This window comes from Monocercomonoides exilis (genome assembly GCF_001643675.1).
Source record: "Monocercomonoides exilis strain PA203 chromosome Unknown scaffold42-869251, whole genome shotgun sequence".
Classification (NCBI taxonomy): Eukaryota; Preaxostyla; order Oxymonadida; family Polymastigidae; genus Monocercomonoides; species Monocercomonoides exilis.
In genome coordinates, this window is record NW_027150587.1 from 684,248 (window position 1) to 697,300 (window position 13,053).

Sequence of the window (13,053 nt, forward strand, 5' to 3'; positions counted from 1 at the left end):
AACGCTAACTATACAAACTGCTTTTGACCTTTGATCAAACTTTTGTTATTATGATGATTTCTAGACAATAAGAAATTTATTATATTTAACTTTTAATACACATTTTTATCATTATGTTTATTTTTCAAATGGGGGAAAATACGGACTTTCAAGTTTTTCATGCACAATCATAAAAAAAATTGTTTCACTCATAACTTTATTTCGCTTTCTCAGATTTTGAAATAAATTTGATTATCATATGGGTGATTATTTTTGAAATCATAACTTTTTTCGGGGTGTTGATTCTTTAACTGTATCATTAATTTGTAAAAAGTATTTTCAAACAAACGAATGACAGACAACAATAATTTTCTGAAACAATGTTTTCGATTCAATGCTTGATGAAATTGTCTCTATTTGGAGTATTGACTTTTAAGCGTTCATTTTTATATATTTAAAGATAATTTTTCAACCGAAAATTTTAACAGAAAAAATATGAATTCAAAAATAATCACCCATATCCGAAAACAGGCATCGTTGAAATCAAACTTTTTTTTTTTTTTTTTTTTTTTTTTTTTTTTTTTATCTTGAGATGTGATTTGTATTTGATATGATGGACCTGTTTTGTTTATATTTTTCGATAACAAAAGGTTAACAAAAGTGCCTCATTTTTCTGAGAAAATGTTTGAATTTTCATATTTTCCCTCAAATGAAAAAAAAAAGAAAAGGCTGATTGCGTAACTTTTGATCTCAGCACCTGATTGATTATTCCTTTTATTAATCCATGTAATTATGAAATAGTGGATTTTTTGTCACAAACAAAATCTATAACAAAATTATGGGTGGAACATAATTTAGAAAAAAATTTTTCCCCATTTCAGTTTGTTTGATCAAGGTTCAAAAATTGCTTTTCAAAAGTTTGAAAAGCCAAGATCATTTGTTTTTTGTGGTTTCTTTTATTTTGTAAATACCAGAATTATTGAAGTTTGAGAGCTGAGAGTTTTTTTTTTTTTTTTGAAAAGCGATTTTTTTGTAATTTTATGATTGTATTTGATTACCTGGAATATTATCAACGAATCGATCGTATTTCTTATTAACAGGATGGATATGAAGATTTGTTGTAAGCCAGTTCGTGATATTTCGAAGATGCCATTAGCGGAAAGATTTTCCAGTTTGTTCATGTTTTTCTTTTGCTAATTTGAATATTTTTGAAAAATATTTTAACACATAAAAGTGTTGATTTCGATGCTTAGTATATGTAGCGAAGCACAGCAGATGGTTACAATCATAGAATTAAACGCAATGATGGAAAAAATGGAAAAAACTGAACTTAATGATGCTTTAACAGTTGAACTGTTTAACAAAATCAATGGAATGATTGGCGGAAACAAAATAATTCCAAATGAAGCTATCATCTTGATAAAGCAAATCGGATATTGGAAAGCAATGAAAATCATCTCAAATTGTAATTTCAAATCTTCTTTATTGAGCAAAAGATTTGAACTGATGATTTCTGAAGAAAAGAACGAAAAGATTCTAGCTGATCTTTGTGAATGCTATCTTTTGCTTTATGATAGCCACATTAGCGAAGAAATGAATTCGACATGCTTGTCTTACCTTCTGAAAGTTGCATCAGACAAAGAGGAAAGTCCAGAAGCACAAAAGGAAGTGGAACTGGCGTTGTTGGCGCTGAGTGAAGCCAGTCGAGTGATGGTTCGACTTTTTTAATTTTGCTTTAAATTTTTTTTTGATTTTTTTATTCTTTTGAACAGAGAGTTAAACAAGAAGATCATCTGACCGAAGTGGTGAAAATCATTGTTTATCATGAAGAGCATCACAATCTGACTAAATTAGCATTTCAGTCAGCTTGGCGACTTATGATCTTCAACTTGCCCAACGATGTTGGGTTGCAATTTATTGTTGTGAATATGATGAATTTTGCAGGAGTGGCGAAAAGAGAACTGGAAGAGCTGGCAAAAAGTTTGGAATGGAAGAGGAAAAAAGAGGGAAAAGAGAAGAGCGGAGCAGAAACAGGAGCAGCACAACTGATGATACGGTGGTTTGTTGTGATAGACACTTTCTTTGTTTCATGCAGCTTATTTGACAAAGAATACAGCGAATTGATCCGTTTCATTGTTGAGCTGTACAGAGCAGCAAGAGAGAATGAACGAGAAATACTGGACAGGTGCAATTTTGTATTATTTTTGGTATCGCACAAGCTCAACATTGGAATCGATACTTTGATGGAGTGTGGGGTTTTGGATGTGATTTCAGAGGAGCTTCTGCAGCTGAATTTGGAAGACAAGGTGATTAGAGATTGCCTGTCGATCTATTTGCATATAACAAGAAGATTGAGCAGTAAATGTGAAGATGAAACTGAAGAAGAGAAAAGAAAGATAATCAAAAAGAAGATGGCAGAAAAAATAGAGGAAGAAGGATTGGAAGATGTTATCACAAGCCTTCATGAAACATTTGATTATTATAACAGAGAATACGATGCTTATTTATCGTTGAACATTTCTGAATACTTTGTGAATCTTTGAGGAATATAAATATTTTGCGCTTTGTAACTCAAAAAAAAAAAAAAAAAAAAAAGAAAAAAAGAAAAAAAGAAAAAGAAAAAAGAAAAGAAAAAGAAAAAAAAAAGAAAAGAAAAAGAAAAGAAAAAGAAAAAAAAAAGAAATAATAATAATAATAATAATAATAATAATAATAATAATAATAATAATAATAATAATAATAATAATAATAATAATAATAATAATAAAAGAAAGAAAAGAAAAAAGAAAGAAAGAAAGAAAGAAAGAAAAAGAAAAAGAAAAATTATTATTAATTTATTATTTATTTTATTTTATTTTCTATTTTTTTTTATCACTTCATAATTTGATAAATATTTGTGGCTTTTGTGGAAATTTTCGAGAAGGATTATTTTCTATGGAATATTAAAAGATAACTAAATTATATTATCAACAAATGTGTTTAATTTCAAAACATTTTATAATCACTCAAATAACAATTATCACTTCCATTATTGAGAAAAGTCATTATGCATTTCTTCTTTCTTTATCTTAAGCAAACTCTTTTCATCTGCGAAATCTTCTTCATCTCTTTGAACCTTTGAAACACCAAAGGAATTCAGAAGAGCGAAGTTGACAGAGAATGAGAGCTGTCCCTATTAAATAAACGAAAATGAGAAGAAGTTGAAACATCCTTCTTTCAAACAGCAGGAACAGAAAAAGCTGAAAAGAAAAGTGATAATACAGAAAAATGTTTCAATTTGCAATCAGTTTTTCAAAGAAGCAAATGAATGAATATCGTTGAAAAAAAGTGTCTTTGGAATGCCAATTTCATGATCTTCAAGATGAATGTTCAACATCCCTCTCAAGTCTTCAAAAAAGCCGATGCTTGGCAAACACAACACAAAACTCTAAGTTTTTCTTGTTTATGTGTTTATCATTTCAATTGTTTCCAAATGATAAGTCAACCGTATTTCATTCACAATGAATGAAAATAAAAAGACCAATTATTGAATTTTCTCAATTCATATGAAAATATCATCGGGCCATTCATAGCTTGTTGAGAAATTGAATCCCTTTCATTTTGATGAGTGATATTTGATGTTTCTCTTTCTCTTTCTTTCTTTCTTCTTTTCACTATTTTCAGCATTTCCTCAATAATTTTTTGTTGACTTTCTGCTTCAAACATAAATAAGTTAAAGTGAAACAGAGAAAGACAACTTTTGAAAGATATGCTTGAACAAAACAGTGGAGTTGAGGAATTCTCTTGAAAAATGAAGAATTCGGAATTGTGTTGAAATTCAGTTCTCTCTTGAATTAATTTGTTTGGACTGATTGAGTCGTAGAAAGCAATGATGAGCGAATGGAATATGATGATTGTTTGAAGTGAATTTTGGAGAAGAATGGCAATAATCAACCATTCAATTCAGTTTGGCATATTTTTTCTTATTTTCATCTTTTTTTGTGTGTGTTTGTGTTCTTCTGATTAGCTTGATTGCCAAAATCCTTCAAACACTCCTCAATTTCCTCTCTTTCTCTTTCTCACTCGCTTTCGTTCTCCTTCATCCACCTTTTCTTCACTTGTTTCACTCAGATATTCTTTCATCCAAAAACTCTTTTCACCATAAACCTTCAAAAGGCATTAGCACAATGTATTTTTCTCCATAAATCCAGAAGCTTCTTCCTCTTCTCAGACTTGTCTCTCTTTCGTTATCCTTTTCCATTTTTTTTATGAATTCTTCCAAAGGTTCAAATCCTATTTTTTCTGACTCTTTTCCAAATCCATTCAAACCCTCTCCCTTCAACAGAACTTTTCGCAAAATCAATTCAAAAAGTTAAAAATGACAGCAGCAAACTTTCAGAAAGGTTGAAGCCTGCTTCAATGTTGTATTCTTCAGACAATGTTTTGTTTCCTCATCAAAAATTCATTTTTCATTATTTTTTCAAAACTCTTTCACAAAGCTTCACCAACCATTCCTTTTCAGCCATATCCCACATTTGAATGAGTTGCTTTCCAACTTTCCAAATAAGTAAGACTTTTTTTTCTTTCTCAAGAAATGTTTACGCCAGACGCACTATCAATCCATTTGTTCTGTTTCATTTAATATGTCCTTTACTGCATTCAAGAAATATTCTCCGAAGAAAAGAAGATATTCTCCTTTTTTTGAAACAAATCTGATTTTTTTGTCAATACAAATGAGATGGATGAAAATATCTTCACAATGAATTGAATAATAATAAATGCAAACATTTGTTGATTTTCATATTTATTAAATAATTGTTGTGAATACTTTATCAAACAAATAATATAATAATCAGACAGAATTTAATGGTTTGCATCGTCTTTCCTGTGATTCTGTCAATCCAAGGTATTTCTGGAATATATCGCAGTTAGTGATCACTCACCAAACATTCATTTTCATGTTCATTTTTCAGTTCAAAGAAACTATTTTGATCTATGAACCCATAACAACAAAAATTTATTTTTAAAACTCATTCTTTCTCCGTTATTGATTGCCAAAAATACAAATGCTAAAAACGACGGTATGAGTGTTGATATTATTATTTCTGTATTGAGTTTCAAATTATACACAAACTTTATTTTATCAAACATGAACACTTTCAATGTAAATGATATAAATTGCTTTGTTTTCTGAATGAAATAAATTTTCAAAAATGCAGGAGACAGACAACACAAAAAAATTCAATGGTGTGCATTCACTGTAGCATGTGAATTCTTATTGATTGAATTTCTTTCTTTCTTACTTTTTTATTGAAGAATTGTTCAATGAACTGAAGATTGCGATGAGGAAGATCAAAGACAGAAAATCATTGAAATGAGCAAAGTGTTGGAAAGGATGGACAAAGGAGATTTCTATTTTATTTTCACGAAAACGCTGTTCGACAAAATATCCATAATGATTGAAGAAAATAAAATATCAATTAATAAAACAGCGATGATGTTGAAACATGTTGGATATTACAGAGCATTAAAGCGATTAGACACATTTTGTTTTGAAAGATCTTCATTGAATCAACGATTTGAAGAGATGATAATAGAAGAAGAAAAGAAAAAGGAAGAGAAAAATGAAAAACTTTTAATTTTTCTTTGCGAATGCTATCTCACATTAAATAAATATCCTTCTTCGAAATTCATATTGGTCTGTGTTCCCTGTCTTCTGAAAGCTGCATTGAAGAAAGGGAACGATGAGAATACTCAAGAGGAAATCGAAATGGCTTTGCTGGCTTTGAGACAAGTTGAGGAATATGATGTTTGTTTTCATTTGGATTTTATTATTATTATTATTATTATTATTATTATTAATTTGCAAATTGTTTTTGCTGCATTTATTATTATTATTATTATATTTTATTAGATTATTGAAAGAGATCTTTTCTTGGATAAAATCAAAGAGATTATTCAATATCACCAGAAACATCACAACCTCACTCATGTTGCGTATCAATCTGCTTGGAAGTTTTTGATAGACAGATTTTTTAACGATAAAGTCTTGGAAAGAATTATTGTCAATGAACTTCATTTTGCAAGAGAGGCAGCAAGAGAACTAGAAGAGCTGGCAAATGGTGTGGATTGGAAGAGAGAGAAGGAAGAAAGAGGGAAAGAGGGAAAAGAGACAGAAGAAGATCAAGTCTTATTGAGATGGCTGCAAAAATTGAAACCTTATTTTATCAAATGCTAGTTGTGGAATGAAGAATTTCCTGAGCTTTTGAGCAGCATTGTTCGTGTGTATCGAGCATCGAGGGACAATTCCAGAGAAATCAGCGAGCAGTGCATTAGTGTATTTGAAGCAGCAGCAGGCAACAGAGATATGAAAATTGATGGCCTGCTGAAAAGTGGGGCTGTTAATGTTGTCTTGGAGGAGATTCAGCGGCCAACGTTGAATGACAAGATGATATTTGATAGCTTATCATTTTTTGTTGCGATTCCATTGCGAATGAAAGGAAAAAAGAGAGATGAAATGGAAGAAGCGAAAAGAAAGGAAACGAAAAAGAAAGTATTTGAGAAGTTGGAAGAAGAGGGATACGAAGATGAAATAATTTGTTATTATGAAATGTTTGATTTTCTTAACGAAGAAAATGATGATGATGTATTATCATGGGACGTTTCAGACTATTTTGTAAATGCTTGAGTAAATGAAACATTCATTCTTTGTTTCCGAGAGTTTCAATTTTTCTTTTTTTATTTTTCTTTTTTTTTTCTTTTTCTTTTTCTTTTTCTTTTTTTTTTCTATTTCACAATTCAACAAGTTTTCATGTTTTTATTGAAGAGTTCTTTCACTCCATCAAATGGAAGCAAAGTGATTGTGAAAAAATAAATTAAATGATTGTTCAATTTGCGCTTCTCTTCTGTCTTTCTTTTCCTCTGATTAATTTATTCCATTTTTCATCAAAATTGTTAATTGACTATTTTCATAAGTACCTCCCTACGTTCGTCATTTAATTTCTCTTTCAAACTTTCTTTTTTTTCTGTCAAATTTCTTTTGTATTTCCCATTTATTCTTTGACAATGTCATTGTGAATTTTAAGGATTGTTTGCCTCCACTTTATCCATTCAAATTTGTACTTTCAAATGCTAGCTTTGAAATGTAATTCTTGATTTCTTTCTTTTCTTTTCTTTTCTTTTTTTCTGTTCATTTTGTTCCATTTTGAAGTAATGAAAAAATAGCTTTTGAAAAAACATTTTTAACTTTCCGAATTGTGAAATGAAAAAGGAAAAAAGAAAAGAAAAGAAAAGAAAAAAGAATAAATGTTTCATTTACTCAAACATTCACAAAATAGTATGAAACATTACATGCCATTCTATGTTCATAATTCATACAAAGAAAATACAGCATTCTCTTAAAGCAAAAGATGGTGTCTTCATATCCCTCTTCTTCCATCTTTTCATATATATTCCTTTTTGTTATTTTTCTTTTCGCTTCTTTCCTTTCATCATCCTCTTTTTTCAAACGATTTGAAATATTGTAGATGAATTCCAAGCTTTTAATTGTTATTCTGTCATTCATTGTTGATTTGTGAATCTCCTCCAGAAAAACATCAACAGCCCCACTCCTCAACAAATCATCAACTGTCACACTTCTATTTCTTGCTGCTTCTTCAAGCACATTAATGCATTCTCCACTTATTTCTCTGTGATTATCCTTTGCTATTCGAAATACCTGAACAAGGCTGTTAATTAGATCAGCAAAGTCTTCATTCCACAATTTGCAATGGCGAAAATAAACTAACAATGTTTCAATCCATTTCATTAAAAGAAGCTCTTCTTTCGTTTCTTTTCCTCCTTTCCATCCTTCTTTTCTCTTCCCATCAACACATTTCGAGAGTTCTTCCAGTTCTCTTCTTGCTTCTCTCGCAAAATGCAGCTCATTCACAATAATTTCTTCTAAACTGTTTTCAAAGATTATTCTTTTTATTAAAAACATCCAAGCTGATTGATAGGCAATTCGTGTCAGATTGTGATGTTCCTGATGATATTCGATGATCTCCTTGATTTCATCAAGGAAAAGTTCTTTGTCCAGTTTCTTATAAAAAATAAATAAATAAAATAAAATAAAGTGAAGAAAAAAATCGAAAAAAAAAAAAAAAAAAAAAAAAAAAAAAAAAAAAAAAAAAAAAAAAAAAAAAAAAAAAAAAAGAGAGAGAGAGAGAGAGAGGAGGTAGGATATTAGTATCACAATTGGAAAAGAAGTTTTCATACGCAATATCCAGCTCCGCTTAATGCAAGCAAAGCCACTTCCACTTCTGTTTGGGCCTCTTTGTTTTCCTCTTTGTTTGATGAAGACTTCAAAAGGCAAGGAACGCAAATTGAAAGCGAGTTTAGTGGGAAACAAAAGTTAAGCAAAATGAAGCACTCAAAAAGGTCAACAAGAAGCTTCTCGTTCTTCTCTTCTTTTTTCAGTTCTTCTTCAATAATCATTTTCTTAAATCTTTGATTCAATGAAGATCCACGAAAACTGTAATCATGTACATTTTTCAGTACATTCCAACATCCTATGCTCTTCAGCAACACAAACGCATTTTCCAAACATATTTCCTTTTCTTCAATCATTTTGTCCATTTTGTCGAACAATTCTTTTGTGAAAATTAAATTGGAATCTTTTTCGTTCATTTCAATAATCATTTCATTAATCTCTTCGATTGTCCGTTTCTGCTTGTCAGCTGAGTTGCTGCTCAACCGGGAAAATAATTCTTCAAAAAACAAAGAAAGAAGTCCAATCAAAAAGAATTCAATGAAACAGTGAATGCACACCAGTGAATTTTTTTGTGCTATCGATATTCTGCATTTTTGAAAACACATTGCATTCAAAAAAATACAAAGCAATTTTTATCATTCACATTGAATTCGAATGTGTTTGGATAGAAGAAAGTTGCACAAATTTATTTCCCAAATAATCATGAAAATGCAAGTATTCACACCGTAGTTTTTTGCATTAATATTTTTGTGTTGGAATAAAGGAGAAAAGCTACTCTTAACTTGAAAAAGATTAATTGTTATGGATATTCGGATCATCAGATTTGAAAGAAATTCATTTTCCAAAATAACATATGGAAATTATAGTGTATGCATTTTTTATTATTCTTATTCATTGCGAAAAAACTCATATAAATAATTTTTTCAGAGTTAAAGAATCTGATAAATTACACAAATGACCATTCCTTTGCTTTTCTGAGCAGAGCACCAGAAGAAAGCTTGATAGCGAGATATAATCAGCAAAAACGAATCACATATATTGCATTCAATTGGAACAGGGGATGAAAATAAATTCAATCTCAAAGCATTTTGGGTAAGAGCAGAAGAAAGGGGTACCTAAAAATCTTAAAGCTAAACATCCATCCTGCATAATAATCGAGCCACATGCTATTTAAAAGATAAATAATGACAATTTTTTAGGTTTGGAGAAAAATTAGTGTGCATCAATGAATAAATCATGTAAAAAAGAAACCCAGAATATTAACTTAAAAAAAATTTTGAAGCATCACGGTTATCCACAACTTCAAAATCTTCTTTAAATGTAACACCATTGAAAAGCATGATATTACGTCCTGTTACAAGGTATTTGACGGTTATTATTTAACTTTTCCTTTTTATATCAAACTTAATAAATGGAACAAAACATAAAAAAACTGAAAATAAATTGGAATATGAAATTGTTTCTTTCATATTTCCTTCATAATTTTCTAATTTGATGTGTCACTTATATGCAACACATGAATGAATGTGAATTTGATTTTAATTTCAATATATAACAAGATAATGAAAAAATTTAAGTACCCCTGTTTTCTGCATTTACCGCCTTTTGATGAGAGGAAAAAGAAATGACAGCAATTGAACAGCACTTGAAAAGAAAAAATGAAAAGATATTTTTTTTTTTCGGAAAAAAAGTGGATGAGAAGATCGAAAGCAGGATATTTGTGGGGGGAAAGGATGAATGGAGAAAGGAGCACTGAGAAATAAGGGAAAAGGAGAATGGCAGCATCAGAGATCAATAATCCTGTGCATTTGAGACTGGATTGTGATGTGTGTTTTTTTCAAAAATTTTCGAAATCAACTCAAAACAAATTTCTTTTCTTTTTTTTAAATAGATCATATTTCCATTCCAACCAACAGTTTTTATTTCGTTGAGCATTATTGTGCACACGTATTAATAATAATTCAGAAGAAAACCATCCATCAAGCAAAATATAGCATTCGCAAAGATCTATCAGAAGCTTTTCATCCTTTCCTTCTGTTTTCTCATTTTCAATAATTATCTTCCTCTCAAATCTTTTCTTCAAGGAAGTGTCTGTAAATATTGAATGCCGTGTTGTTTTTATTGCATTTTCGTACCCAACATGTTTCAGCAAATCAAGCGCTTTTTCAAATGGATATTTGTTTTTCAAAATCAATTCATAATTTTCATCAAATTCTTCTTTCGAGAAAAATGGCTCACTCTTTCTTTACCCATTTTTTCCAGCATTCCGTTCATTTCTTCTTTCATCAGTCTTTCCTCTTCTTCTGCAAAATCAAATTCAGGAAACATATCTTTTTTTTTTTGGAATAAAAAAAAAATTATTAATTGGAACCTCCACTCCTTCAAGTGAATTCAAACGCACACACCAAAAAATTGTTCAATGCCAGCATTTTCCTGTCCTTGTGCAGAATCATCACAACCAATAAATGTCCATATTTTGTCATTCACACAAACACAAAGATACAAAATGATGAGAAAATTGATGAAAATAAAAACTCGTTGAAATCCAGAAACAACATCATTGATACCATTCCTCCTATTTTTCTTGGAAGAAAATACGGATTTGTGCTTTTGAAGGCTTCACAAAAATGATCTGATTGCATTATTTTTTAAATATGAAATTTGTTTGGTTTGTGTGTTTTCATTTCTTCTTTTTCTCAAAAAATGCATTGGCCATTTTTGGAGATTTCAAAGCAGTTGAATTTGGAAAAAATACAGATAACAACTTCGTTGTTTGATGAATCGAACATCAAAAGAAGAAAATCAAAACTTTTTTTATTTTGACCGAAGGAAAAGTTTTGAAAATAACATTTGATTTCTTTTCATAACAATGGGGCAATCATTTGTAAAGAATTCAACTTGAAATCATATGTTTGAGTTTTCAAGAGATGAAAAACTCAAAAATGAAGAATAATCCTAATTGATTTGTAACAAGGCATTCAGGGAAGTGACACTGATTGAGATGCTTTTTTGCTGAGAAAATGGTTAACGAAATGAAAAGCATGATAATTGTTACAAATGAGAAGAGAAAAGGAAATCACTCAATTCTTTGTGTTAGAGAATTATTTTCTCACAAGGATTGGACAATCTTCTTCTTTGTGCAATAAAAATGACAGCTTTGAAGTTTACGTATAAATGACAAAAAAGGAAATGCATTTTTTCTTTATTGATCAAAAACCGAGAGATAATCTACCAGTTCAACATTAGACCAGTTGCTGATGAGCTGCGTTGATCTTTATGAGCAGAGATATTTTGTTTCTCATTTTCATTTTCAGACGTGTTTCAGTCTGAATGTGAAAGGAGAGAATCACTCGACTTTTTAACTTCTTCAGAAGCAAGCTGAAGATCAGACAAAAAGAAGATTATTGTTTTCATTGCATTAATCATTCATTAAAGTTCAACTTCAATGTTCTTCTTCAGGATTTTTTTCATTAATTGGTGGTATTTTCCAAATGTTTTCTGTTTTTCAACGTCACTCACCCACAAAGGCATATGTGTTGCTGTGTTCCTCAGAAATCAGACATCTTTTGTTGCAAACAGTTTCTCCCACTTTTCAAATGCCTATCGCTGTCCAATGTTAAAAAACTTGAAAATGTGTTCATCTCTTTTTTCACACATGATTATCATCATTTCACTTGAAAAGAATGAGGCAATTCTCTCAGAAACTTCCAGACGGTCAGAGGAACTTGGAGCGATCAAAAAAGAAGAAGAAACAATATGTTTGATAGATGTTTTTGGAAGAAAAGATGCAAGTGAACTTTCTTTCATTGGAACCAACGTTGATAATGCTTTATTGAATAATCAACAAATTCATTCGTATTTCCTTTTCTGTAGTTATTTTGAGTTGCTGTTTTCTTGATGACAATTCGTGGAAAAGAGATTGGAGAAGCTCGAAAAAGAATTGTTTTGGAGTGAACGAAGACCAATTGACTTCGACTGATCTGTGGTGATTCTCTCTCTTTTCTGAAGAAGATAAAGCAATCAAATGATAATCAAATGTGAGGAACAGAACAGGGAAAGCTTGTTCATTTGCAAAATTGTTATGAATGTGGTAAGAGTCATCGAAATGAAAGAAGAAAGAAGAAATGCGTGTTAAATGGATGTTCGCCTTTTCTTGCCAGATCATTTTTGTAAAAAAAAGCAACCATCTTCACATTTATCATCGTTTGATACTTTTTCTTCAAGAGCTTTCAACAACCTTCCACTTCCTTGTTCTCTTCCTATTGAATAATCAGAAACTCTATCTGACGAATGAAGGACGATTGCACATGTTGGAAGTGCTTCCAACAAATGGACAAGTTTCAAAAATCCTTGAAAGCACTGGAATAATCCTTGCAGTTTCAATTGATAACGAAGATTTCAGTGTCATGTTTGAATAAAACATTCATTTATTCTAACAATGTCAAATACACTCCATTGAATGAAACACTTTCACTTCTTTTTTGGAGCATGTCACATCTTGAACAACGTTTGCTTTTTGAAATCACTCCTTTCATGAGAAACAACTTCTTTTATTGTCTCTGTCATTTCCTTTGAAAAACAAACTTTTTTGTTTGAATTGGTTCCTTCTCCTTCTTCTTCACTTTCTTTTTCCATTTTGGTTCAATCTCTTCATCTTCCATTTATTTGTTTTCTTTTTCTCTTTTTTGAATCCTTTTGGCATTTGATAATAACATTCATTTCAACAGACAATACTTATTATCAAAATATGTTTTGTTGAAAAAAAATATAGTAATTTTTTATAATCTGGATTAAAAATCATTACAGAATGTGTTGTTCTTCACATCCACTTTCCTTCACTGTTG

At 30.3% G+C, this 13,053-nt stretch overlaps 3 protein-coding genes across 3 annotated transcripts; 2 read left to right on the forward strand and 1 right to left on the reverse strand.

Annotated features, from left to right (window-relative positions):
* Positions 1–967: 967 nt before the first annotated feature.
* On the forward strand, positions 968–2,522 carry MONOS_3779 (uncharacterized protein; the record flags this gene model as incomplete). Its single annotated transcript, XM_067873799.1, has 3 exons — positions 968–1,150; positions 1,214–1,692; positions 1,752–2,522. Exons 1-3 carry the CDS (start codon positions 1,081–1,083, stop codon positions 2,520–2,522), a joined length of 1,320 nt encoding a protein of 439 aa, XP_067722397.1. The 5' UTR covers positions 968–1,080.
* A 3,206-nt stretch (positions 2,523–5,728) lies between these two features.
* MONOS_3780 (uncharacterized protein) lies at positions 5,729–6,646 on the forward strand (the record flags this gene model as incomplete). Its single annotated transcript, XM_067873801.1, has 3 exons — positions 5,729–5,767; positions 5,873–6,145; positions 6,197–6,646. The coding sequence occupies 3 exons, from the start codon at positions 5,729–5,731 to the stop codon at positions 6,644–6,646; spliced, it is 762 nt and encodes a 253-aa protein (XP_067722398.1).
* A 531-nt stretch (positions 6,647–7,177) lies between these two features.
* Positions 7,178–9,009, reverse strand: MONOS_14934 (uncharacterized protein). The gene is made up of 4 exons (XM_067867776.1): positions 8,934–9,009; positions 8,767–8,794; positions 8,215–8,705; positions 7,178–8,038 (listed from the first exon to the last, which is right to left on the reverse strand). Exons 1-4 carry the CDS (start codon positions 8,946–8,948, stop codon positions 7,277–7,279), a joined length of 1,296 nt encoding a protein of 431 aa, XP_067722399.1. The 5' UTR covers positions 8,949–9,009; the 3' UTR covers positions 7,178–7,276.
* Positions 9,010–13,053: the final 4,044 nt, after the last annotated feature.